Here is a 26038-nt window from a genome sequence, read left to right as displayed (position 1 = left end):
AATACCTGAGAAAAAGATGTTAAAGGAGAGAAGCTATATTCTGGCTCAGAATTTTAAAAGTTTTAGTCCATGCTTAACTGATGCCATTGCTTTTAGGCTCAGGCAAGGCAGATACATCATGGATGAAGGTCATGGTCGAGGAAAGCTATTTATTTCAGGGTAAATATTAAGTAAAAAGGAATAACAGGAAAGAGGCACTACAGGATCCGTCTTTCACGGCCTCATCTTCAGTGACTTCCTTACGTGAATCGGGAGCCAACACAAACTTTCCACCACCTTCTAACAATGCCATCAAATGAAACATGCATTTACAGCCATTGATTAAGTCCAGCCCACACCATCCAGTGATGGGGCATAGCACCCAGAATTCATGCCTTTGGGGCCCCAACTTATTTGTAAACCAAAGCAGCTCCTTATAGTATGTAGAAGAAAGTGCACATAGGTTGTTGACACTATTCAGAAACTGTTCCAAACTTATTCTTCAAAACCACTTTAATTTTTTTTCTCTTTGTGCTATACACATCATTCACTATAGCAGTGGTTCTCACACGTGCTAATGCTGTGACCCTTCATTACAGTTCCTCATATGGTGACCACCAACTGTAAAATTATTTTCAGTGCTACTTCCTAACCGTAATTTTGCGACTGTGATGAATTGTAATGTAATTATCTGTGTTTTCTGATGATTGTGGGCGACCACTATGAAAGGGTTGTTCAACCCCTGAAGGGGTCACGACCCACGGGTTGAGAACCACTGTATGATAGATGTCTATTTAGGTTTCTGTCATCTGTCTTTCGGTACCTTTACAGTGTAAACCTTCCCTTCTCCTATCACGACTGACTCATGGCCACGCCCCAGTTGTCCTCATCTTGTTCCTAGGTGAGGTTGGCTCTCCCTTACCAACCTGTACTTCCCTATCACGGCATTTCCGTACCCTATTGAGCTTACGAATACGTCTTATCATCCTGGGGTTGAATTTTCACGCAGATCATGTTTGTCTACTATATAGCAGACATTCAATGAAATTTGTTGAATGTATGAATGAATGGATGTCAGGGACACTGTTTCCAAAAGCAGTTGTTTTAACTGGGCCATTCAACTCCTCTACCACTGAGAGCTCAGTGCAAGTACCATGACCCTACCACTGAGACCTCAGTGCAAGTACCATGACCCTGTCTTAGAACACTGGTACGCCATTGCAGTTGCTCTCCTGGCTCCTGTTCCCACGTGTCTGATGTCTTGTTGCCATGAGGCCAGTTGATTGACTGCTTGTGAACCCCAGATAAGGCCACTCTGCAGTTCCATGCATTGCTGCTTTCCTTTGCTCTCTGGACAAAACCTGGACTTCTCACCATGACATTATAGATCCTCAGTAACATCTTCCAGACTGTTCTTTAAGTATGGAACTGGTTTTCCCCTCAGTTCATCTAGACTCCAGCCTTCTCTCCTTTCTCTGCTTTATTTCTCCGGTAACTGCTATCTGTCTTAGTGGGGTGTGACATTTGTGCACTTGTCTGTTTGTTTACTGGTGCATTGCACCGTGATCTGTAGAGGGCAAGGTCTTTGCTTTGCTGGCTGCTGGAGCCTGTGACTCAGCTTAGCACCTCCTTATCACCGAGTGTTGGTTGAATGGATAAGTGTTGGCTAAGTGAATGAGATATTCTTTGTCAGGCTCCTTGAGCCACAGTCCTTAAAACACCTGGCTGTGCCCCTGCTCCCTTGGCTAGGCAGCCTGTGAAAATTCCCTTCTTCCCCTGTAAGCACCATACACAGGCCCCTGTCCCTTAAGAAGTCTTGAATTCTTGTTCTAGTCCTAAGGGTTCACTTACATTAGATGGGGGGTGGGGGGAATAGCTAATGCAAATTCCAGCTGCAGTGGTAACTCCAGGCTTCTTGGAGTTTGAGTGAGAATGCTTGAGAAGTGGTTCCGGGTGGTCAGTCTCAGCCAGAGTTAAACTTTTTAATCTATTTTATGTGTCTATCTGCAGCATGGGCATGCAGAGTTCAGAGGAAGGCATCACATCCCCTGGATGTGGGTGCTCGTAACTGAACCAGGGTCCTGTTATACTGAGCTACCTCCCCAACCCCTAGCATCCAATGTTATCCAATTTTTATTCCAATGTTAAAAAGTCAATTTTTAAAATCCTAATGTTTAGTTGGCAATTTTGGGTTGCCACATTAACTTTGTAAAGACCAATAAAGTCTTACTCTCTTGGCAAAAAGAAAAGAAAAGAAAAGAAAAGAAAGAAAGAAAGAAAGAAAGAAAGAAAGAAAGAAAATTCCCATCTTTTACTTTCAATTTAAAAGTCTTGTTTGGGGAGAGGTATTTCAATTTTGCAATTAAAATGTAATCTCTGACTTATTGGATCATTCTTATATAGTTGAAATTGGATAATTACAGGTGCTTTAAGATGGACTGGAAATGAAAATGTTCATCCAAATCCGGCTGATTTTAGTTTACGCTAAAGGACTTCATACTTAGCAGCATAGATGCTGGCTGGTTTTCTTGCTTTGGGCCTATCATTTTGGTGAACTGAGGAAAACAGAGCACACACCTTTCAGAGGCATCCATAGAAAAAGTTCACAACATAATAAAATTTAGGTTTTCTAGTGCATGATCAGTTGAAATTGGCTCACGGTAGATTACTAAATAGTTTAAAATATTTGAAGTCAAGTGTTTTCTAACTGTCAGTGAGAAGGTGTGTCTTCAGAATAAGGTCTCATGTTTGCATAGACTCATACCTAGACATTGCCCACCCCTCCCATGGCAGTCACAGTGCCTTTCAGTGATGGCACCCAGGTTTGGTTCACAAGACTGCTTGGGGTCTGTAGCTCCTGGGATATTGAACATTTATGGAAACAGTGTGATGGGATGGTGAATTTATTTTTTTTCTCTTTCTTGTGTGTGTTTGGTCCAGTCTCACACATGTTGCTGCTGGATCTTCACTCCACTGTCCCAGTCAGTGAAGATACTAGTAAATTCATTTTACAAAGTAAAATAAAAACATTCCTAAGAAAGAATGTGGTTCCTCCAGTATTAAGTCCACTGTAAAGAAGGGAGCCATGGGAACCTGTTACCCTTTGATCCATCTCCTTCATATATTTCAGGTTTCTTACTCTAGTACATATTTCTTATTTTATTTTGTTAAATAAAATAATAAATAATTTTAAATTATAAAGTTTTAAAAAATAATAAAAAAATTGTGTAGCTATACATATACTTAAGTATTTACTGTTTCTTTTTTTTTTTTTTTTTTTTTTGGTTTTTCGAGACAGGGTTTCTCTGTGTAGCTTTGCGCCTTTCCTGGAACTCACTTGGTAGCCCAGGCTGGCCTCGAACTCACAGAGATCCGCCTGGCTCTGCCTCCCGAGTGCTGGGATTAAAGGCGTGCGCCACTACCGCCCGGCTTACTGTTTCTTTTATGTAATTAAGAGGATATTACTATGTAATTGAGACTTAGGTGAACTCCATATTCATTAGAAAGATCTTGTGAGTGTATGACACTAATCTGTTTCTTCTAGATCCTTGCACTTGCCTGTGATGCTTGTAAAGAAGTGATCCTTCAGGTCCCCTCTGAACTACCTGCGGAGAAATTTGTTGGCAGAGGTAAAGAGCAGCTGCAGTCTGTAATAAGTCCTAATGTGGTGTGCTTTGTTAAAAGCTACTGTGACGTTTAGGACCATGAGCAATTCATGATTAATAGTTAAAAGTGAATAGTGCATTCATTTTTAACACATGTTATATCATATTTTTATTGAAAAATATGATTACCCAAAGAAGATAAAAAGATTTAAGTTCAAATAATGACATAATTTTTGACATTTGTACTGCATGGATGATATTGTGTGTGTTTCTAAGCATTTGAGAGTAATATTGGAATTATTTCTTGAGTTTTAAGGTGTTGTTCTTGGATTTTCATCATTAAATATTTTTACTTCTTACTGCATTTTATTTCCACCATTTTTTAAGGTGTGATGGGCATCAAGCCCATTTGTACAGCATTGCACCAGCCATTGTACATGCTGAGCAAACCGTCTACCCTGAGCTATATCTTTAGTCCCATGTACTTCTTTACATCAATCCTTTGTTTTATTTAACTTATTAAATAAGTGTGTGTGAGTCTGCGTGTGTGTGTGTGTGTGTGTGTGTGTGTGTGTATGTACATGTGTGCATGCACACACACACACACACACAAGCACACACATATAGGACCAGAGCTTTACCCCCTGATATCTTACTGGCCTGTCAATTCTTTATAGGACTTAGTTGTATGAGGAAAAGTAAATCAACCCAATGTGACCATCATATGTTAACTGTTTTACATTTGGTGTAGACTTCAGTAGTACATCAATTTAATAACTTTAACTCAGGTAGTATGTAGTCTTTAACAGCTAATTTTAGTTATGAAAAAAACCCTCATTTTTAGTGTTGTGTCAAATATTCAAATACTGAAGTTCACATTCCTTTGTTTCAGGAGAAATATCTCTGCAAATGGGTGTAGAACAAGCACTAGAAACAATATGTGTGTTTAGAGAGGATCTTAACCATATAGTTTCATATATGATTTAAAAACACTAAATATTCCAGTGTGAATGTCATTTAAGTGTTTTGCTCCCCTTGCACACACATACTGTATATACTTCTGAACTCTATGCTGCTAAAGTGAACTGCTGTATGTATTTCCTCAGTGAACCTGAAGGACTGCCTTAAGTCGGCAAATGTAATTCATCTGAGTGATCCTGATTTCCAAGTCTTAGAAGATGGCTCTGTGTACACAACCAATTCTGTTGTCTTGTCCTCGGGCCAAAGAAGCTTTACTATATGGCTTTTCAACGCGGAGAGCCAAGAAGAAAGAGAGCTATCTGTCCATTTAGAAGTTCCAGCAGAGGTAAATGAGAAGGTATGCGGGAAGCGTAATGGCGTTGCCTCCTTAGGGTCAACTGACACCACCAAGGAGGATGTGGAACGAGAGAAGACGTGGGGTGACTAATAAAAGCTGTGGGTTAGCAGTGTTTAGTGAAGGAGGGTTGGCTGTTCAACACGCCATTGCAGTTCGTCATCCCTCTCATTTGTGATAAGCTGCACCGAGAACTTGAGCTAGGACCCAAAGTGACACTTTGATTTTTGGAATGGATTTCCAGAACGAGTTTGGAAACTACCCCCTCTTGATCAAAATTTTCTCCCCTCATGCGTACTAATGTTAAAAGGGTTTCTGGTTCTTGTCTTCTTGAAGACAAGACTTCAGTCAAAAGACATAGAGAGTTTGAGCAGATGTTTATTTAGCCAACCCACGGCAAGCAAACAAACCCTACAGACAGAGATTGGGTGGTGCAAGGCAGTCATCTGCCCCGCGAATTCCGTGCTGTGGCTCTTAAAGAAGTTTTATTAATATTCACGAGACGGGTGGCATATTCTGGGGGAAAGATGATCCTTTTATGGTGTCAAGTTATGATGGACCACATGTATTTTTAGGGGGTTTCTTTCCATGATCCTCTAGAAAAGCCCACAAAAGGAGTGTGTGTATAGATGAGTCAAGCTACAATGCAAGAGATGATGCCAGGCCTTGGAGGCTGCAGCCCCTTTGTTAGGGCACACGTGTGGGAGAATACCCTTGTGCTTTAGTTTCTAATGTAGCAGAAACAATCTAACTGCGGCTTCAAGGTGTTGAACCTCAATGGGCTTCTGACTATCAGGAGGCTCAGCCTCTGGGACACAGCTACAACTTTCCTCCTTTGCTCACATCTTGCCTACCCTGTGTCATTAGCGTGGCTTGTAGTCTTAGAAGACAGGTAACAAGGGAGAAGGTTGGGACCACGTACGTACGTACGTGCCTATCGATTGTGACACCAAAGGTCAAAACAGCCTCTCCTCGGTAGTCAGTCCCTGGCCATTCTTCACTGAAGCAGTTGGAGCGCTATCACGATATTTCTCTCTTCGTCTGACTGATGACTGTTGGTCCCCTGGCTCTGGCTAGTTGCTGGTGAGTGGAATCTGCTTATGCTAACTGTCCCAGTCATTCTCATTCCATCTCCTTCCTCTTGTGTCCTTGCATGGCAAGGTGGCAGCAAGAATTTGCTTTTCAGTGTTACGTCTATTCTTCCAGCCCATCTCTCTTTCTTCCATACTTCCACCAAGGTATTTTCTCAAGAGAGTGGTTGGCATAACAACCACGGTCGTCTTCTTTGTCATTCTTGTTATTATTTCTGCAGTATTGAAGATTAGCTTGGTTTTGAAGCACCGTCATGGGTTTACACTTCCCTAGCCAATCTTCGTAAGAGGAGACAAATATATCAGCTCTAATGTCTGGGGATGAAGTCATCATTGACTTTATCAATGAAAGTTTATCATTCTTGTCTTCTGAATCAAGGTACTAAATAAAAGACTGCACACAGAGAAAGTCCTCAGCCGTGCCAAGAGAAGATGGGCGCCTATCCCTTGTTCCATGCTAGAGAACTCCTTGGGTCCTTTCCCACTTTTCCTTCAACAGGTATAGTTTACTTCCATTTTCAAAAAATAATTAATATTGATTTAAAAATAATTGCATGAGGGCTGGAAATGTATCTCAGAATGCTTGCCTGCCATGTTCAAGGCCTTGGTTGAATCTTTACTAATCAAAAATATGTAAAATAGTTGCGTGTGAATATCTGAATGGAAGGTTTAAGTATCATGTTTCAACGTATATGTATATTTCTTAACAGTTGTGTACACATTTTTCAGCTTTAGTCATGAAATCTATAAGAGCTGTAAAGCTCATCTAGCATTCTAAAGCATGTTTTTAAAATTTTTTTCCGAGTCAACAAAGGTATCACAGCTTATAAAATCCAAAAATGCATGCCTCAATAAACATGAAAATTGCCGAACTGAAGGAGAAAGATACAGGCTTTCTAGTCATTATTCCCAAGTCTGTTTCTTCCCTTCCGCCTAGTGTTCTAAGTTGAGTTGTAAATTAGTGCACACAATAGTGGGTTCACTATTACATCTTCGCTTATTTCAATTGTTACGCTTTGCTCATTTTCATCCTTCTCCTCTCCTGCTGCTCCGTTTCCATCTTCCCTACCAGTTTCCATCTACCAAGCCAATTTCTTTTTTAAAAAATGATTTGTTTTATGTGTCTGTGTGTGCATCCACATGCATTTATGTGCATCACATGCAGCCAGTCCTGTGGGGGCCAGAAAAAGGACATCAGCTTCCCTGGAACTCAAGTTATGGATGCTTGTAGGAGCTGGGAACCAAACTTAGGTCTTCTGCAGGAGCAGGGAGCTTCTCCCACCCCCAATCTGAGGCAAGATTTCATTATGTAGCTCAGTTGGTGTTCGTTTTGTTCACTGTTAAGCTTCACAAAGACAGATCCTTTCAAGCATATCATGTATTTTCACCATAGTCACTCCTATCCACTCACTTCTCTCTGTTGCCACACCCCCATCCCTTTCCTTCAGTCCCCCTTCTGCTTTCATGTCATATATAAATTGTTACACACACACACACACATATATGTATATATACATGGGGGTTAGGGTATATATATATATACACATATATATATATACATAAACACACACATAAATATTTATATATACATATATACATACACAAATATATATATATATATATATATATATATATATATATATATATATATATATATATACAAACACAAGCATACACATACACACATATAGTCCAGATTCATAAATGAGAGAAAACGTGATGTTTGTCTTTCAGAATTTGTCTTATCCACTTGGACAGGTCTTGTTCAGTAGCCTCGGGCTGGCCTTATCTCCTAGTTCCCCTGTCTCTACTTTCTCCGTGCTGGGACTACAGGCATATGCCACCATACCTGGTGAAAACCACTTTCTAAAATGCTTTGCCAAGTGCAGTTTCATCTCAGGACTTAAATAGACTGGCGAGAGATAACCATTCACTCTCGTATTGTTATATTTTCTAACACAGAGAAGTCCCAAGTGTTTGATTCATGTATATAATGTTCAGTCTTCTAAATATTCCTTGATTTGGAAATTAAGATTCTGCTGTAGGATTTTGCAAATATCTTGTTTTCAATCATAATTCTTTATTCTATTGCTGCATTTTTCTAATACTGAATAAGACAAACGACTATTGTTTATTCTAGTAACTGGCAGTGTAATAGCATAAACATACCCCTGAAAATTCTGCTGAAATAAAAATATGTCTCATGCTTATAATATCTACTCTCTAGATCCAATCTGATACGGCTCAAAACTACACCATATACTATTCCATCAGAGGTCCAGGAGTTGATAGAGATCCTCTGAACTTATTTTATGTGGAAAGAGATACTGGAAACCTGTATTGCACTGGTCCCGTAGATCGTGAGCAGTATGAATCCTTTCAGGTAAGGTCTAATGATCATGTGTTGTATTAGCAGTTGTCTTGGTTTTGGTTTCTATTGCTGTGATGAAACACAGTTTCCAAACAAGCTGGGGAGGAATGGGTTCATTTGGCTTATGCTTCTACACTGTAGTCCATCACTGAAGGAAGTCAGTACAGGAACTCAAACAGGGCAAAAATCTGGAGGCAAGAGCTGATGCAGAGGCTATGGAGGAGTGATGCTTGCTCATCATGGCTTGCTCAGCTTGCTTTCTTATAGAACCCAGGACACCATCCCACCAGGATTGTTCCACCTACAATGGGCTGGGCCCTCCCCCATCAATCACTAATCAAGAAAATGTCCCACAGGCTTGCCCACAGCACAATCTTATAGAGGCATTTTCTCAACTGGTCTTCTCTCCTTTCCGAGGACTCTAGCCTGTGTTAAGCTGACATAAAATTAGCCAGCACAGCAGTTATTAACCTCAGCCACTGTGTCTTTCACTCTCCATTTACCTACTTCTCTTTGTTCCCTGAGGTTTTCATTGGCGTTCTGGCTGCAATCGATAGCAGAATTGGCTTGAAACAAACAAATTGAATGGACTAAATAAAAATTCATTTCTGTTAGGTTATTCCCGGTTTTATGGGTTTTTTTTTTCCTGTTTAGTTTTCCAAGGGAGCAAACACTTTGGCAGCCCATTTGTTTGTTAGAGAAGCTCTCTGCGGAGTGGGTCTGCCCCAGGAGCCAAGGGAGGCTCAGCACTTAGCTGGACCTCAGCCCCTTGCAGTGGGAGAGTCGATCCCAGCGAGACCAGGAGGGTGGGCAGCCCGTAACAAAGCTCATTCAGTCTTCCGGACGTTTCATGGATTTCCCCTGTGGGGATATGCGTTCTCCTGTAAAAACCTGACCTCACGCTGGCTTGATTTCCCAGCAGGACCTGCTTATCTTACTTATTTTTCATTATTTTATGCAGTTTTGGATGAGTTCATTCTTTATTCACGAGGAAACCAAACTAACCGTATAGACATGCAAGCTGTGAGTCCTGTGTTCAAGTTTAGGATTGTTGCAGTGTGGTTTTCTAAGTATCTGTAATGTTCTGCTGTTTCTATGATAGTTGTTATAAAACTGGTTTGGTTTGGAATATGCAGCATAAAACTAAAAGGAATAAAATTTAAGGGAGGGTGGCACTCCAGAGTCCATACAGGACACACCCATACACCATATTCTCAGCACAAAGGAGATTTATTACCCGAAGGGGTATGCATGGCGGGGTGGGAGCTGCTGCCTCTGGATTGGGCAGAAGCAGACAGTAAGCAGCAGCAGCAGCAGCAGCAGCAGCAAGCATATCTTTGTTGTTGTTGTTGTTTTTCAGCAGTGAGTTTTTAAGGAAAAGAAAGGGAGTCTGTGCTAGGGTGAGCTGTTAAATCCTGATTGGACATATTAGCCAAATCATGCATTATGATTGTTGGACCCTGGTGTTCTGTCTCAGGAATGAGTCAGTCATCAAATAAGGGAATGGACTTTGGAACTAGCTTTGGGGACGTAACCTAACGGTTTTTAGCAAAGGAGAGGGAAAGGACAAGACCTGTTGGTGCCGTGTTTACCATGTTCAGATCTGTGCTTGCTCTGCTCTGGCTTGCTAGAGCCCCGCATAAATTATATCCCACACAAAATCTGTAGCTACTCATTTGATCACTTTCCAACTCCTGCTTTTCAAATAAAAACATTCTTAGGAAATGTTATATGTTAATATAACCATGGTGGTACCTAAAATACTAACAGAAAATAAAATAATACCCGAGTTAATTGCACCCAGAATTTGTAGTGTAAATTAAGAAATATCCAAAAGAGGTACTTAAAATCTACGTTTCTAAAATTGTCAGACAGAAAAAAAATCAATATTTTTAGTAAATAATAATAATAAATATTATACTTATGGATGACATACAGTAATAGTGAGGAAGTTAAAATTATGCACATTAGTATAGTAGATCACTGTAAACATATTCTGCTTCCTCAGGAAGTCTGGTGTCTCTTTCCACATCACAGTCATGTCTGCATCCTGAAGCAATAGCAGTGGAAGGCGAGCGCTTCAAGCCTGAGTAGTCTCCCAATGAAAGCCAAAGCGATCTGCAGCCATGCTTTATTTTAAAGTGCCACTTGAGGGGTTGCTGAGGGTGTAGCTCAATGGAGAGAGCATGCTGGACCTGTGCGAGGCCCTAAAACCCATCCCCAGCACCACAAAAGCAAAACTTGGTTATTTTCTGTAGATGGATTTTTCTTTGGGTCGACAACTCACAAAAAACGACATGGAGACTTATTATTAATTATGAAAGCTTGGCCTTAGCTGAGGTTTGTTTCTAACTATCTCTTATAACTTAAATTATTCATCTACATGCTGCCACATGACTCGTGGCTTTTTCCTCTCACCCTGCTTCCTCTGCATCCGGCTGACAACTACCCTTCTTCCCCAAGACCTCTCTGTCCCCAGAAGTCCCACCTAACCTCTTCCAGCCTAGCTACTGGCCATTCAGCTCCTTATTAAACCAGTCAGAAGGCACCTTGGCAAAGATACTTCTTCACAGTGTACAATAAAGATTATTCTACAACAATTTTCACTTTTTCCTGATTTTACTCTATTCACAGCTGACCGCCTTTGCAACAACTCCAGATGGGTATACGCCAGAGTACCCACTGACCCTCCTCATTAAAATTGAGGATGAGAATGATAACTACCCAATTTTTACAAAGACAGTATACAGTTTCACAGTTTTGGAAAACAGTGCCGTTGGTAAGTAGCTACACCAATGATGCAGGGCAGCTTGGATGGGCTTTGGTTCATAAACTGAGCCTCTCTACGGCCACAGGAAAGCAGCCTACTGTGGTGCCAAGAACATGGGTCCTGGGAGGCATTTTCTTCTGTCCTTTCTTCATGTGAAAAGCTGCAATTTCTTATCCAGTAAATGGGTTATCTGTAGACTAGATTATCAAACAGACTACATGCATCCTGGTGCCTCAAGAAAGAAATTACTTTACATTTCTATGAGAGGTAAATGACATACTTCTAAAGGGAAGAGTCTATCTATAAGTGAAGTCATTCAGCACTTGGAGACTTGTCTGCTGAACTCCTAATGACTAAATGGGTGGTAGTATTCTGGGCATGATCAAAAGTCACTGAGAACAATACACAAGATTTTCTCAGTCTTGTTATCTCCAGGCTCAAATTGGTTGGATGTCAGACTGCAATTTTGGGGGTTTCCCTTGAGAAGATCTGGCTGAACCAAAAGAATTTTTAGAGAGAACTGCCTCAAATGGTTAATTTAAGCACAGGCCTGCAAATAGAAAAAGAGCTTAAGAATAACTAGAAAATCTCAGTAGAAGTTCAGAGTTCACAGAGGGACAGCATAATCGTTTATAGGCACCCATACGAAAATATAGTAAAAATAGGTGCTGGGGTCACCAGATCCCCAAAATATTAGAAAGTGAGCGTATTTAAAAGGAAGTGTTATTTTATGTTGGTATCAATTAACTTATAAAAACTATGATCCTGATCTGTGATAAAGTGCTCCGGCAGGCTTCTGAAGTAGGCAGAAAAGAGCGAAATAAGAGACATAGAGCGCATGTTTGGAAATTCAACAGCAACTTTTCCTCTGCAGGCTCTGTTGTGGGGGAGGTCTGCGCCACTGACAACGATGAGCCGGGAACATTGCACACTCAGCTGAGGTACTCCATCCTGGAGCAGTCGGCTTCCCCACCCACTCTGTTTACTATGCATCCCACTACTGGCGTGATCACGACCACATCGTCTCAGCTGGACAGAGAGGTAACAAATGTCAGCCGAAAAAGCTAGATTAGAGCGTGGCTTTTAAGAGCACACGGTCTCAGTTGGACAGAGTGGTGACAAGTGTTAGCGGATAAATGTGGCAATTTAAGAATAGAGATACATTATCTCTAATCCGAAGTATCTCAAGGCAGGAAGGCTCCAAAATATGAACGTTTTTGATCACTGATTTGATGTCAGAGATAGACAATTCAACACCTAACATCATGGACAGGATGCAGCCAAAGCATAGACCTGCTAAAAACGTGGTGTATGATTGCCTTTGAGCTTTGTGTGTCAGGCATGAAGGGAACCCACAACAATTTTGTGTCTAAATGTGGACCTGACACTGAGGTATCCTGTGATGTTGATGTAAGTATTCTAAAATCTCTAAACATCTGAAACACTTCTGGTCTCCAGACCCCTTAGATGAGGGATGCTTATGCCTGCCTATCTGAGCATCACCTGTGTGAGCATTTCGGGAAAGTAAGACTAGTTCCCAACCTTAGGAAATGTATTGTTTTTATGATGCAGATGAAGGTCACTAAGTGGTTACTTAATGGAATGCTAATTTAGAGCATCGAGGTTATTCTCTTCTGACTTTTATCTTTTTTTTTTGTTTGTTTGTTTTTTGTTTTTTGTTTTTCGAGACAGGGTTTCTCTGTGTAGCTTTGCGCCTTTCCTGGGACTCACTTGGTAGCCCAGGCTGGCCTCGAACTCACAGAAATCCGCCTGCCTCTGCCTCCCGAGTGCTGGGATTAAAGGCGTGCGCCACCACCACCCGGCTGACTTTTATCTTTTATGAAATCAAATTTTTCATGGAAGTATACTTGTAGTATTAAACAAGGAAGTGTCAAATATAAAGAGTGAATCAAGATGGGCAGAAATGTGTTATCTATTGAGAAAGAATTATTTTAACGTGTGTCTCTGCAGAAGTCTTGTTTATATTCTTCCCCTTACACAGATAGAAATACCTTCACACATTGTAGGCCTCGCTTCCCATCTCAGCTAACTGCTCAAATCCTTACCTGCCTGGACTTCTGAAACGCACCTCAGATGCAGTGTTTATAAAATTTTACTTGTCAACAAGCTCTCTTTCCTATTCCTCTATTGATGATTTTTCTAGTATCACCTTGGAGTCATGATCTCAAACTGTGTTAGATGTCTCCTCTCATCTTCTACTTAAAACTTTTGTAAGCATGTTGACTTCCTTGTGGGAATATTTTACATATATATTCTGTATTTGTGACTACCCTATTAGCCATTTACTTAGTTCCTTATCCAACTATTACATTCCCCCAGCAAGTACTATTCACCTGAATTCTTACAGTATTTTGCCAGGCTTATTTATTGTGTATCATCTTTAATCTTGTAGTAGTACATGACTATTGGGTGTTACTTTGAATCTCAAAATTTCCAACAGGGGCTGGAGAGATGGCTTATTAGTTAGATCTTGCGGCACTTTTAGGAACCTGGGTTCAGTTCCCAGCACCACATTGGGCAGCTCACAACTGCTTATAACTCCAGTTCCAGGGCACCTGACACCTCCTGACCACATGACCTCTGTGACACGTGCAGCACATACATGTACTCAGGCACATGGCACACATGCATACAACTAAAATAAATAAGACAAAAATCTTTTTTAAAAAACCTTCCTATTAGCTACATTTTCTGACTTTTTGTTTTGTTTTGTTTTTCGAGACAGAGTTTCTTTGTGTAGCTTTGCGCCTTTCCTGGAACTCGCTCTGTAGACCAGGCTGGCCTCTAACTCACAGAGATCCGCCTGGCTCTGCCTCCCGTGTGCTGGGATTAAAGGCGTGCGCCACCACCTCCGGGCTACATTTCCTGACTTAATGCAAATTTCCAAATATTGACGAATGATTAAACAATATCAAGGCATCATGCTTTCACTTCCCTTTATACCTTAATGGTTGACACAAGTTATACAAAGTTATCATTGGCAACAAATAAATAGTTGCTTTTATTGATGTGATTTAACAAAATGTTTTCTAAATGCTCTCCTCTGGACAACTACAGGCTCTTTTCATGTAAAAATACTGTCCTTCAGAATAGAAACAACAAACAAACAAACAATGAAAAAGTCAAAATGGCTTCTTAAGTTTCCAAACCAAAGCCTCTAAGTGAACTTTTACAGGACTGCAAGATGGTTCTGCTGTTAAGGGTGCATATTTGTGCCTCTTGTGCGGGGAACCTTAGCCCGTATCAATTGCTTGTGCCACTAGCCCCAGGGGATCGATACTCTTTTTCGGACTCTCTGATCACACCCCCCCCCCCAACACACACATTTACACACAGTGACAAATAATGAAAATAAATCCCAAAAGTAAATGAATGCTGATGACAGAAACGGTTACACACCTTGGACGCATGAAGTTTACTAAACAGTGCTTAGCAGGAATTTTTTGATCTCAGGATTCTAGTTTTTGCCTGTTCAGCCTTTTTGAATATTGGAGTTTCTCTTTCATCTGCAGCTAATACAAATTGGCATCTTAGGACAATAAAAACCTTTCTTTGACTTCTCATTAACTGACTGTTTTGGATAAATTTCAATGCTTCTTGACACAAAGGAAACGTGCCTACCTCCTGGCAGACATCAGCGTGAGGTTTGTAAGGATAATCAGGTGAAGTCAGGCATCATTCAAACTGTGTACGTTAGAGATTGTGCGAGAGAGGTGCTCTGGGAAAGGCGCACGTGGTATCGTAAACATTAACACTCTAGTTTTTCTTTAGTTAGTGGGTGAAGACAGGAAAGAATAGGGACTGAAATTATGGGATGAAGGTGTTTGAAAAGAAGGAGAGCAGTCATTTTAGTTATAATACTTTTGATTATAAAAATATACTTTGGATGGGACATAAAACATTTTTCGCATTACTGTGTAATATTAAATGTACTCATGACCACAGAGTTTCTCTTCCTTTTGAAAGTCAGTAAAGCTGATTATATATTCCTTGAGTTGATAGCACATTCCATTTGAGAAACGACTCAGTTTTCATATACTGATTGCACATTACTAGAGCAAGACATTCTTTTTAGATGTAAATGCTGTTAAATGTAACAACCGTCCCCTAAATTATCAGTGCCAGAAGAGCTACCGAGTGGAAGTCAAGATTCTCCTTGTAAAGATGCTGCGTTTGTCTAACAGTTACATTTTCTTTGTTTTCAGCTAATTGAGAAATACCAGTTGAAAATAAAAGTACAGGATATGGATGGCCAGTATTTTGGTTTGCAGACAACAGCAACCTGCATTATTACTATCGGGGATGTGAATGACAACTTGCCAACATTCACTCGCTCTGTTGTAAGTGTGTGCTGTTTATTAGAGAGAAATGCATGACTTAGTGTGGGTTTGAAAGTGTGTGCATCTTTTTGTGCTCCACGGTTTGGCATGAAATGCTCTCAATGACATGGAAGAAGCTGGGGCTTAGAGTTTTAAACATGAGAACATGGTGCTTTGGAATTTGTAAGAAGGAGGCTTGCTTCACAAGATGATCTTGTTTTGTGAAGACTAATTAATGAAGCTTTATTCTTTTTTCCTTTTCTTTTTTTAGTATGTGACCTCAGTGGAGGAAAATACAGTTGATGTGGAAATCTTACGTCTTACTGTTCAGGATAAAGATTTAGTTAACTCTCCTAATTGGAGAGCTAATTATACCATATTAAAGGGCAACGAAAATGGAAATTTTAAAATTGTGACAGATCCCAAAACCAATGAAGGCATTTTGTGTGTGGTTAAGGTAAGAATTAATTAGCAAATTAGATATTTGTAATTTATAATATAGAATAGCAGGCAAAGATTTAATGGGAAGAAAGCTATTCTGATAAATGGAGGCATAAAGTATATAACAAGGGTAATTATAAATATCATTTTATTCATATGTATTAAATGGAATGAACAGGTTCACTTTGAGTAACAAGGTTTTTTTTTTTTGTTTTTTTGCTTGCACTTCCGTGTTATACATAGTCCATCACCAGAGGAAGTCAGGACAGGAACTCAAGGCGGGAACTGGAGCAGAGACTGTGAAAGGACACTGCTTACTGATTTGCTTTCTCTTCTTGATTAGTTTGTTTTCTGAGATACCTCAAGAACACCTTGTCAGGGGTGGCACCACCCACAATGTCCTGGGCCCTCCCACATCAATCATTAATCAAAAAAATGCCCCACAGGCTTGCCTACAGACCGGTCTTATGGAGGCCTTTTCTCAACTGAGGTTCTTTCTTCTCAGATGACTCTAGCTTGTAGGAAGTTGAAAAAACTAATCAACACAATCACCATTGACAAAGACATGATTTTAAAACATGTTTATTTGTGTTTTATTCATGTGGCATAGTCTCCATTTTCTAACATAGATTTTAACAGTTTAATAAGCTAGCATAGCTTTGACACCAGTGGACAGAGCCAATCTTTTACAGACTATTCTTTCTGTTTCTGGGTCAAGGAGTTACCACTTACTGAATTTCTTAAATGAGTCATACCTGGTCAGACCCACAGGGAGACTACCAGTGGGTCTATTTGTCTGTATTTTGTATATGGTGCAGTCTTATCATCCAGGTTCATAGCATGCAACTCAAGCAGTCAATGATATCCCTGCTTCCAAGACCTCTTTCTGATACTATTTTGCACATAAGAATTAGACCTGGTACCAGAAACAATCCAAGCTGCTTTGACCTTAGATGCTTATATGACATCATAGGTTCATTTGTATGACATCATTAAATAGAATATGATTCCATCCTGGGTCTAGAGCAGTGGTTCTCAAATTGTGGGTCATGACCTCCTTGGTGGGTCACAGTGGTGGCATATCAGATATCCTGCATATCAGATATTTACAATACAATTCATAACAGTAGCAAAATTACAGTTATGAAGTAGCAATGAAACGATTTTATGGTTGTGGGTCACCACACATGAGGAACTGTATTAAAGGGTCACAGCATTAGGAAGGTTGAGAACCAGTGGTCTAGAGAGTTTTCCTTTTACACATTCTCAAAGACAGTGGATCAAAAATAATAAGTCCATTTTCCTCACAATGATACTAATTAGCTGCAGTTTCTGGGTTAATTTCTGTTTAAAAACAACAAAGGAAAGCCCTTTAAATCCCATCTTTTACTTAACCTAACTGCTGCCCCAACCCTAATACCAGACTTTATTTCTGGATCATTTCTGTCAGCTGTTCCCATCACCCCACTAACCAGGCAGAATAAAGCATGTTTTCCATTGACCTTGGTGGAATAGATCTCAAAAAGGAGCAACTAATGTCTTTAAGCTTTCTATACTCTTGTCCCTCCACTGTTATGGTGTTCGAGTCTACTGGGAAGACCAGAGAGTTAGACTCAGTTCAGACTTGGGTTAAATGAATTTCTTCTTACCGCTAGCAGAAGGATGGCAACCTTAGAGTCCAACAGCATGCCATGTCAAAGGGGCTAAAGGAAGGGTTTATGAAGGTGGATATCAAAAGTGTGCATTATAATTATCTGTGGAATCCACAGCTGGGCAAGAGCATTGTTTCACTCCCCTCAGTGGTTTCTCTTTCCACTACATAGTAATAAAAGGACCACTTCATCCCAGTCCTACAGTGATAAGCAAGTTTACAGAGGCAAAAAGAAAGTGGTTAATAACCTGGAACACCGTTGTCTTATTCTTATCCCACCTTAACGGTACCATATTAAACTTCTTCAGCCACCACAGGGGAGTTATGTGTAAACTATGACACAGGTCTGAGCACTCTGGGGGAAGTGTCACAAGGATAGAGCAATTTATTTCTGAGCAGGCAATAACACAGTGCCATCAAGTTAGAGCTGGCTGTCACATCTCCACAGCACTCATAAACATTTTATAGGGCTGGGGCTGTAGTAGCATGCTGGTCTAGCATACACAAGGTTCTGGATTTGAATCCTAGACCAACATAAAGTGGGCATGGCATCACACAGGCATATCACACAAGCCCAGCATCTGGGAGGGGGAAGAAGCTGAGAAGTTATTGTCATTCTTGGCCCCATGAGTGATTTCAAGGCCAGTCTTGGATACAGAAGATAAACAACAAAACAACAACATAAAGCTCTTGAAAAATTTGACCTAGTTTCTCACTCCCAAATCCAGTGCAAGTCACTGTCCTTCTGAAGACTCTAAGTTATTCTACTTAACTAGTGTAAAATGACTGTTACAATCCATGCCCCAAACTGGAACTTACACTAAACATCTAAGTGGTTGTCTTATCCAGCTCCATGATACCTTTCACTTTAAATTTAAATTTAGAATTTTCAACTTTTTCAAATCTCAAGGGAAAGTTGTTTGTTTGTTTGTTGCCAGATCCACCCAAATTCTGATTTATTTGAAAGATTCCCACCCCGCCCCCCCCCCCCCCCCCGGATCCACCCATGCACATGGTTGGGGCCTGTGTTTAATATTCTCGTGATTGTTCCCAATCTGGTACTTACCTATTTCCAACTCAGCAAGTCCTGTGTGGAGAACTTTACCAGCTCTTCAAGGGTTTGATCTGATTTCCCCCACATTTCCTACAGCCTCTGGACTATGAAATCCAGCAACAGGTGACTCTGCAAATCGGTGTAGTTAATGAAGCCCCGTACACTAGAGAGGCTAGTGTGAGATCCCCCACAAGCACAGCCACAGTGACTGTCACCGTGAAAAATCTGGATGAGGGCCCTGAGTGTATCCCTCCAACACAAACCGTGCGGATTCGAGAAAACGTACCAGCTGGTACTAGAAATGATGGGTATAAGGCGTACGACCCCGAGACCAGAAGCAGCAGTGGCATAAGGTATTTGTATGTTCTTGTTCCTTTCACATTTACAACACGAGAGGAGCCCATGACTTGTTATTGGCATTATGGTTTGGCTTATGATATTTATTGCTGTGTTACTTCACCATGCTTCATAGGTACAGGAAGTTAAGTGACCCAAGAGGGTGGGTCACTGTTAATGAAGACTCAGGATCGATCACTGTTTCCCGAACCTTGGATCGAGAGGCTGAGACTGTCAGAAATGGCATCTATAATATTACAGTCCTTGCATTAGATGCAGGTAAGAAATATGTTTTTAAGACAGCTACTGCGTCTTCAATTGTATACTTCCTCAGTTTTAAAGTCAATGACATATCATTTTAATCTCATGGTGCAAAGGATCAAACCCAGGTCTTCCAGATGCTAGGCAAAGCACTCTGTTACCAAGCTCTACCCCAAGCCCAACAGCATACCTAATCTTTTGAGACGGGCTCTCACTGTGTAGCCTTGGCAAGCCTGGAGCCCTCTATGGAGACTTTATTGGCTTTGAACTCATAGAGATACATCTGCACCTACTTCCAAGCACTGAGATTAAAGGTGTTTGTTATCATGCCCAGCCTACCAAACAAAGTTTTAAAACTGGCTCTATATATTCTCAGTTTATTTTTCCACAGTATAACATACAGAGTAATTAGTTAATAAATTAAGTTTCCTGTCATTTACTAAATCTTGTCAGCTAATAGTATCTTTAGTATTAGATGCAATTATAAGATAATGTGGTTTCAGATGGGGCCAGTGAGATGTCTCTGCTGTTTTAAGGTCCTTGCTACTGATGACCTGAGTTTGATCCCCAGGTGAAAGGAGAGAATGGACTTCTGAAAGTTGGTTTTTTTTTTTTTTTGGTTTTTCAAGACAGGGTTTCTCTGTGTAACTTTGCGCCTTTCCTGGAACTCACTCTGTAGCCCAGGCTGGCCTCGAACTCACAGAGATCCGCCTGGCTCTGCCTCCCGAGTGCTGGGATTAAAGGCGTGCGCCACCACCGCCCGGCTGAAAGTTGTTTTTTGACCTACAATGTCATTCTTAATAATTAAACAAATGCAATAAAAATTAAAAGAAAAATTAATTTGATCTAAGAAGCATCAAAACCTGAGAAAACTATTTCAGAAAAATGTATTCATTTATCTTGCAACATTCAGGAGAGTCCATAAGAGGGAGAAGGTATTTAGTCACATAGTACACTTCTAGAAAACAAAATATTTTATAGGACACCAACAGTATACTTAGGGGTTAGAATCCCAACTAAGCACATTATACAAAATTAAATCAGTCACAATTAATAGTGTGTTAGAGAATGAGAGGGTCAAAGTATTCCGCTTTTGTTTCTGTTGTTAAGATGAAATGACCAGATAAAAAGCATCTTGGAGGAGACAGGATTCATTTTAACTCATGATTCCAGGTTACAGTCCATCATTTCAGGCAGATCAAGGCAAGAAGCAGGTAGTCATAGCCACGGTCAAGAGCAGAGAGAATGAAAGCATGTATGCTTAGTGCTCAACTAGCTCTCTCCACCCCTGTACAGTCCAGGGTTCGAAACCAAGGGTTGGTGCCACCACTTATAGCTGGGTCTGCCCACCTCCATTAAGGTAGTCAAGACAGCCCCCCACCAGACATGCCCACAGGTCAATGTATTTCTACATCATGACAAGCTGACAATTAGAACTAACCCCACACCATATAAGAACATAAAATATAACACTATGTTTTGTGCATCCTGGGAAAAAAATCAGAGAAAAATGAGTATAGTGATTGTGTATATAAGACCCACTCAGTGTGTGAAACGTAATTTTGTTATGATATCTTTGTTTGGGCATGGTATATATTGACAATCCCAGTACTTGGGTATTGGAGGCAATGGAATCAATTCAAGGCCAGCCTCAATTACATAGTAAGTTTGAGGCCAGCTTGAGCCAAGGACACTGTCTCCAATTGAAGTTTGTGCATTTGTAAAATAAATATACAATTAAATAAGCATACCTCAGTATGCTCTAACTTGCAAAATTAAGTTGTATTGTGATTTTAGAAGATGATTTAGGTATTACAGCTCTCTCTGAATTAACTCAAATATTCTCAGCAGTGACTCTCCTTAAATATTGTTTCTTTGCTATTCCTTCCTCTTCCCAAATATGTATTAGATGAATTTTGCTGTTTGATTTCTCCAGGGATTTGAACTGTGATTTCATTTCTGTTTAATAAATTCCCTTCTTCATGTCCTTGAAGATCTTAAGTGTCCTTCTTTCAAAGCTCTCATGTAGAGTGACTTCATCTTCCTACTGGTGATTTTTGTTGTTTACATTAATGTTCCTCATGTGGGACCTATCCTGGCATTGATGGGGGCATGTGCCCTGCTCTGCCTTTGGCTTCCCTCCTCCGGCTTCACTCCATCTTAACTGGCCTGAACATCCGTCTCTGCGGTCTGCAGTTCAGAACTGGTTCTTAACCTGGTGGCGTGGCGTGCCGTGCCTAGCCTGTGAGCCTGTGATGGCTTTAGCGCTGCCGAGATCCAGCCATCGTGCCACAGGCTAAGACTCTGGTTGCCAGGCAAGCTTAGTTTCTTTCCACTTCCTTAGGTTGGCAGCTGTATGTGGGACGTGACCCCAGGCGCTGGGTGGTTCAACTTTTCCTCTTCCTCCATCTCTAGTATTCAAATCCTCCTTAGTGACTAGAAAGAACAGAAGGTTGAGAGATAGGAATCCTAGTTTCATCTTTGGCTTTAGACTTCATAACCTCCCCGGGCCCTTGATTGTTTCATCTTTGTGTGTCCCAGACTTCCCAATGCCTTGTATAGAGCTATCAGGAAGATTTCTGTATATATGAATGACAAGTTAATTACAGAAGTTACACCCTCAGTCCTAAGTTCCGTTTATTTAATAAATAGATGACATGCTATTTATGAGACTACACCCATAGTGATAATTTCTACGTTTGGAAATGTCCCTCCACCCTTCAAATATCTCCTTGAACCATTTTCTGTTTAAATTTTCCAATTACATATCTTCTACTATTCAGCATGCCTTCTCTAAAAACTTAAGCATTCTCTCTGTGTGTGCCCACCTCCAAGTTCTCTACTCTAGCTTTCAAAGGTTCTTAGCTCTTGTCTGTGTCAACTCCCGTCTGCCTTCTTCTCCATTCTCTCCACATCACAGATATGTGTGACATGCTGTCCACACCCTTGATTTACCTGTACTTTAAGCATACTGTGTACCCCTACCCTACTCTCTTTTTGTCTCTTCAAATCAACTGAAACTTCTCTGTCTAGAACTTTCCATGCCTAATGTAATGACATAGTGAATGGATGAAAATGTCCAAGTACCAGTGATTATATGTATAGTCCACTTGGAAGCAGTAAGATTTCCCTGTGTCATTGTTGCTGTAACTTACGCATTGTGACTAATAAATATAGATATTAATTTTCGTTGTATGATTTTCTAGCAAAAAATAAAGGCATTAAAAAATGTGTTCTTATTGCTCTATGTCTAGATGGGAAAAGCTGTACCGGAACTCTGGGAATTATTCTGGAAGATGTGAATGACAATGGCCCACTCATACCCAAGCAGACGGTGGTGATATGTAAGCCCACCATGTCCTCTGCTGAAATTGTGGCAGTTGATCCTGATGAGCCAGTGAATGGCCCGCCCTTTGATTTTAGTTTGGAGAGCTCTGATTCAGAAGTCCGGCGGATGTGGAGGCTGACGAGAATCAATGGTGTGTGATTTCAAATATTGCCTTTTCCTTTTCGACATCAGGCTGTTCTCTCTCTCTCTCTCTCTCTCTCTCTCTCTCTCTCTCTCTCTCTCTGTCTCTGTCCTCCCTGTCCTCCCTCTCCCCCCTCTTCCCCCTCCTCTGGAAATAAGAGAAAAATTCATTAAATGAGAACCACTCAGGAAGAAGACTTGAGTCTCGGCGTAATAGGCAGTGACCCTCTCCAGTGTTAGCTGTTGATGATATCAGGTATTCCATAGACTCCCATTCACATCCAAGTACTCACCTGCATGGATGTTTTGTAACTGCTGGCCTGGCAGCAGTTGGGACAGTGAGCCCCTCCTTGTACAGGTATCTGTTCTCTGACAGTGTCCAACCCCCCCCCCCCCACTGCTTCTCTCTGTGGCCATGCTGACATCTCACTGTTTTGTGTCTAGTGTGTTCTTTTTGGAAATCTTCCTCGCTTTGGTTCACAGTGGACCGTAGCCCAGAAGGGACCTTTGGTGCAAAAATGGCTGAGGTTAAAGCGACTTTTCTCCACTGCCACATTGCATCCCATGTACACCAGAACTTAATTCTTGTCTCCTAGACGTACTGCCATGGACTGTGAGGTCATGGCCTCATAACTTTCTTAACTCAAGAACCTCAGTCACCTTTTGGGTGACCTGAAACTTGAAAACTCTAAATTATTTCAACCCCAGCTCTCAATGGTCATGTCTCAGATTCTTGATAGGACAAGGTAAAAGAAAAGTTAAAAAACAAAAAACAGGAAAACAATGCAGGCAGAACCAAGGATGGGGAAAGAAAACCATGGGCATAGCCAAGCAAGCCGAGGCACCCTGTCTTGAACCTTGATGATCTGTAGACTGACAAGACATTCACATTTTAAAACAATGTTATCTTGTATGTCTTGGGAAGAGGAGAGAGATTTTTATTTGTTCTTTTTTTGCTTGTTTCTGGTTTTGGTTTTGGTTTTTCGAGACAGGGTTTCTCTGTGTAGCTTTGGTTCCTGTCCTGGATCTTGCTCTGTAGACCAGGCTGGCCTCAAACTCACAGAGATCCACTTGGCTCTGCCTCCCAAGTGCTGGGATTAAAGGCATATGCAACCACCGCCCGGCTATTTGTTCTTTCTTAGGAAAAAATAACTTTGTTCCTGGATTTTGTCCATCCTACTTAATTGAGGTCAGACTGTTTTAGTTTAAATGGCATTAAGAGAAAATGTGGGATTTTAAAAATTTCTGCTCAGCCAATTAACATTTTTGGCAACAATGTTCTAGTCAGAACCCCTGTATCACTTTGTCTCTGTGGCACCAGAACTGAGCCCAGGGTCCTTGTGTGTCATTTTGTCTCTGTGGTACCAGAACTGAGCCCAGGGTCCTTGTGTGTCATTTTGTCTCTGTGGTACCAGAACTGAGCCCAGGGACCTTGTGTGTCATTTTGTCTCTGTGGCACCAGAACTGAGCCCAGGGTCCTTGTGTGTCATTTTGTCTCTGTGGCACCAGAACTGAGCCCAGGGTCCTTGTGTGTCATTTTGTCTCTGTGGTACCAGAACTGAGCCCAGGGTCCTTGTGTGTCATTTTGTCTCTGTGGTACCAGAACTGAGCCCAGGGACCTTGTGTGTCATTTTGTCTCTGTGGCACCAGAACTGAGCCCAGGGTCCTTGTGTGTCATTTTGTCTCTGTGGCACCAGAACTGAGCCCAGGGTCTTGCACATACCAACCATGTGTTCTTCCACTGAGCTGTAACCCAGCTCCAGAGCTTTGTTATTTTAAAAATACCAGTTCTTGAACATTCATGAAAGCTTGGGAAATTCCGGGGCGAGGAGAATGTACCCAACAGAGGTTACATGGGCTTCATGTCAAGCGCTGGATCCACAAGTTGTTACATAAATCTGACCATGGTATTTATTCTCTGGGAGCATCAGTTTACTCATGTGTAAAACTGGATTATTTCTAAAAGTCAACAAGATAATGAAAGGAATAGAACATGACTCACTCTCCATTCTGTGTGTTGGCTCATGATCATGTCTTACACAATGCACTGAATTGATAACTGTGGTTTCTATTGAAATCCTAGTTCTGTGGTGTCTTCTCCTAGGAAGCCAAATTCATATTGGGAACTTCAAACACTATAGAGAAAACGAGCAGGCCATACTGGGAAGTTAAGTAACACTGATTGTTCTGTGGCTTGTGGCAATCTACAGTGAGAATCATATTACATCTTTGGCTCTGAGCCTGAGATCCTACCAGCATTTGATCTGGATATTTACTGCTTTTGATCTAAAAAAAAAAAAAAAAAAAAAAAAAAATCCATCAAAACCAAAACAGCAACAAAAAAATTCAGTTGGTCCCAGTGTCCTATCAGCATAAGTGTGTTTATGTTCCTGTGGTGCGCGCATGTGCTGCCCATGAAGTGAATGTGTTCCAAGCTGTCAGAACCAGTTCTTGTTGATAAACCACAAGTATTCGTGTCCATTTGGCACAATTTATGAAAACAAATGAGAGACACCAAAATTTCAGATCTCTAACTCCCTGATGAGTCACACATGAGTGGAAATCTAATATAATGGGTTTAATTGAATTATTAAAAATAGGACAGAAACTCACCTCTTACCACGTCTGTTAGTTATGGTAGGAAGGATTTGTTTATGAACAGATAAAGTACTTTATTTCAAGAGCAGAAGGACTGCAACGGAGGCGGTGTATTAGTTTCTTCCCTCAGTGCTGTGACACAGTAACAAGGAAGGAAGCTTATGGAAGGAAAGATTTCCTCTGGTTTGAGGGCGCAGCCCACCATGGTGGGAAGGCATGGCTGCAGGAGCTTGAGGCTGCTGGCCACATTCCATCCACAGTCAGGAAGCAGAGAGAGATGAATGCTGGTGTAGTGCTCTTTTCCTCCTTTTTTTTCAAGTCCAGGACCCCAGCCCACAGGATAGCGCCACCTGCATTCAGTGTGGATATTCCCTCATCACTTAAACTCTCTGGAAATGCCCCCAGAGGCGTGCCTAGAAGTGTGTCTCCTAGGTGATTTTAAATTCCTGCCACGTTGGCAGTGGAAATTAACCATTGCAGGCACCATTAGACTAACTGAAAGTGTGGTGTGCTTGCAGTGGCTGTGGATCAGAGGCAGTGTGCTTACAGTGGCTGTGGGTCAGAGGCAGTGTGCTTGCAGTGGCTGTGGGCCAGAGGCAGTGTGCTTGCAGTGGCTAGGGTCAGGGGCAGTGTGCTTGCAGTGGCCGTGGGTCAGAGGCAGTGTGCTTGCAGTGACCGTGGGCCAGAGGCAGTGTGCTTGCAGTGACTAGGGCCAGGGGCAGTGTGCTTGCAGTGGCTGTGGGTCAGAGGCAGTGTG

The 26038-nt window shown here is 41.2% G+C and overlaps 1 protein-coding gene across 2 annotated transcripts in view; it reads left to right on the top strand.

The window, feature by feature from the left end:
- The window catches only part of LOC131895612 (desmocollin-2), a 37703-nt gene that overhangs the window by 5746 nt on the left and 5919 nt on the right, over positions 1–26038 (top strand). For both annotated transcript variants that reach the window (XM_059246108.1, XM_059246109.1), the window contains exons 2-12: positions 3524–3608; positions 4691–4890; positions 6370–6489; positions 8218–8373; positions 10996–11140; positions 12006–12172; positions 15358–15492; positions 15743–15928; positions 18714–18970; positions 19090–19232; positions 22469–22693. In XM_059246108.1, the coding sequence (XP_059102091.1) occupies positions 3524–3608; positions 4691–4890; positions 6370–6489; positions 8218–8373; positions 10996–11140; positions 12006–12172; positions 15358–15492; positions 15743–15928; positions 18714–18970; positions 19090–19232; positions 22469–22693 (1819 nt within the window). The remainder of the gene's footprint in view (positions 1–3523; positions 3609–4690; positions 4891–6369; positions 6490–8217; positions 8374–10995; positions 11141–12005; positions 12173–15357; positions 15493–15742; positions 15929–18713; positions 18971–19089; positions 19233–22468; positions 22694–26038) is intronic.

This window comes from Peromyscus eremicus, chromosome 19, assembly GCF_949786415.1.
Source record: "Peromyscus eremicus chromosome 19, PerEre_H2_v1, whole genome shotgun sequence".
In the NCBI taxonomy this organism is placed as follows: Eukaryota; Metazoa; Chordata; class Mammalia; order Rodentia; family Cricetidae; genus Peromyscus; species Peromyscus eremicus.
This window is presented reverse-complemented; position numbering and strand designations above follow the sequence as displayed.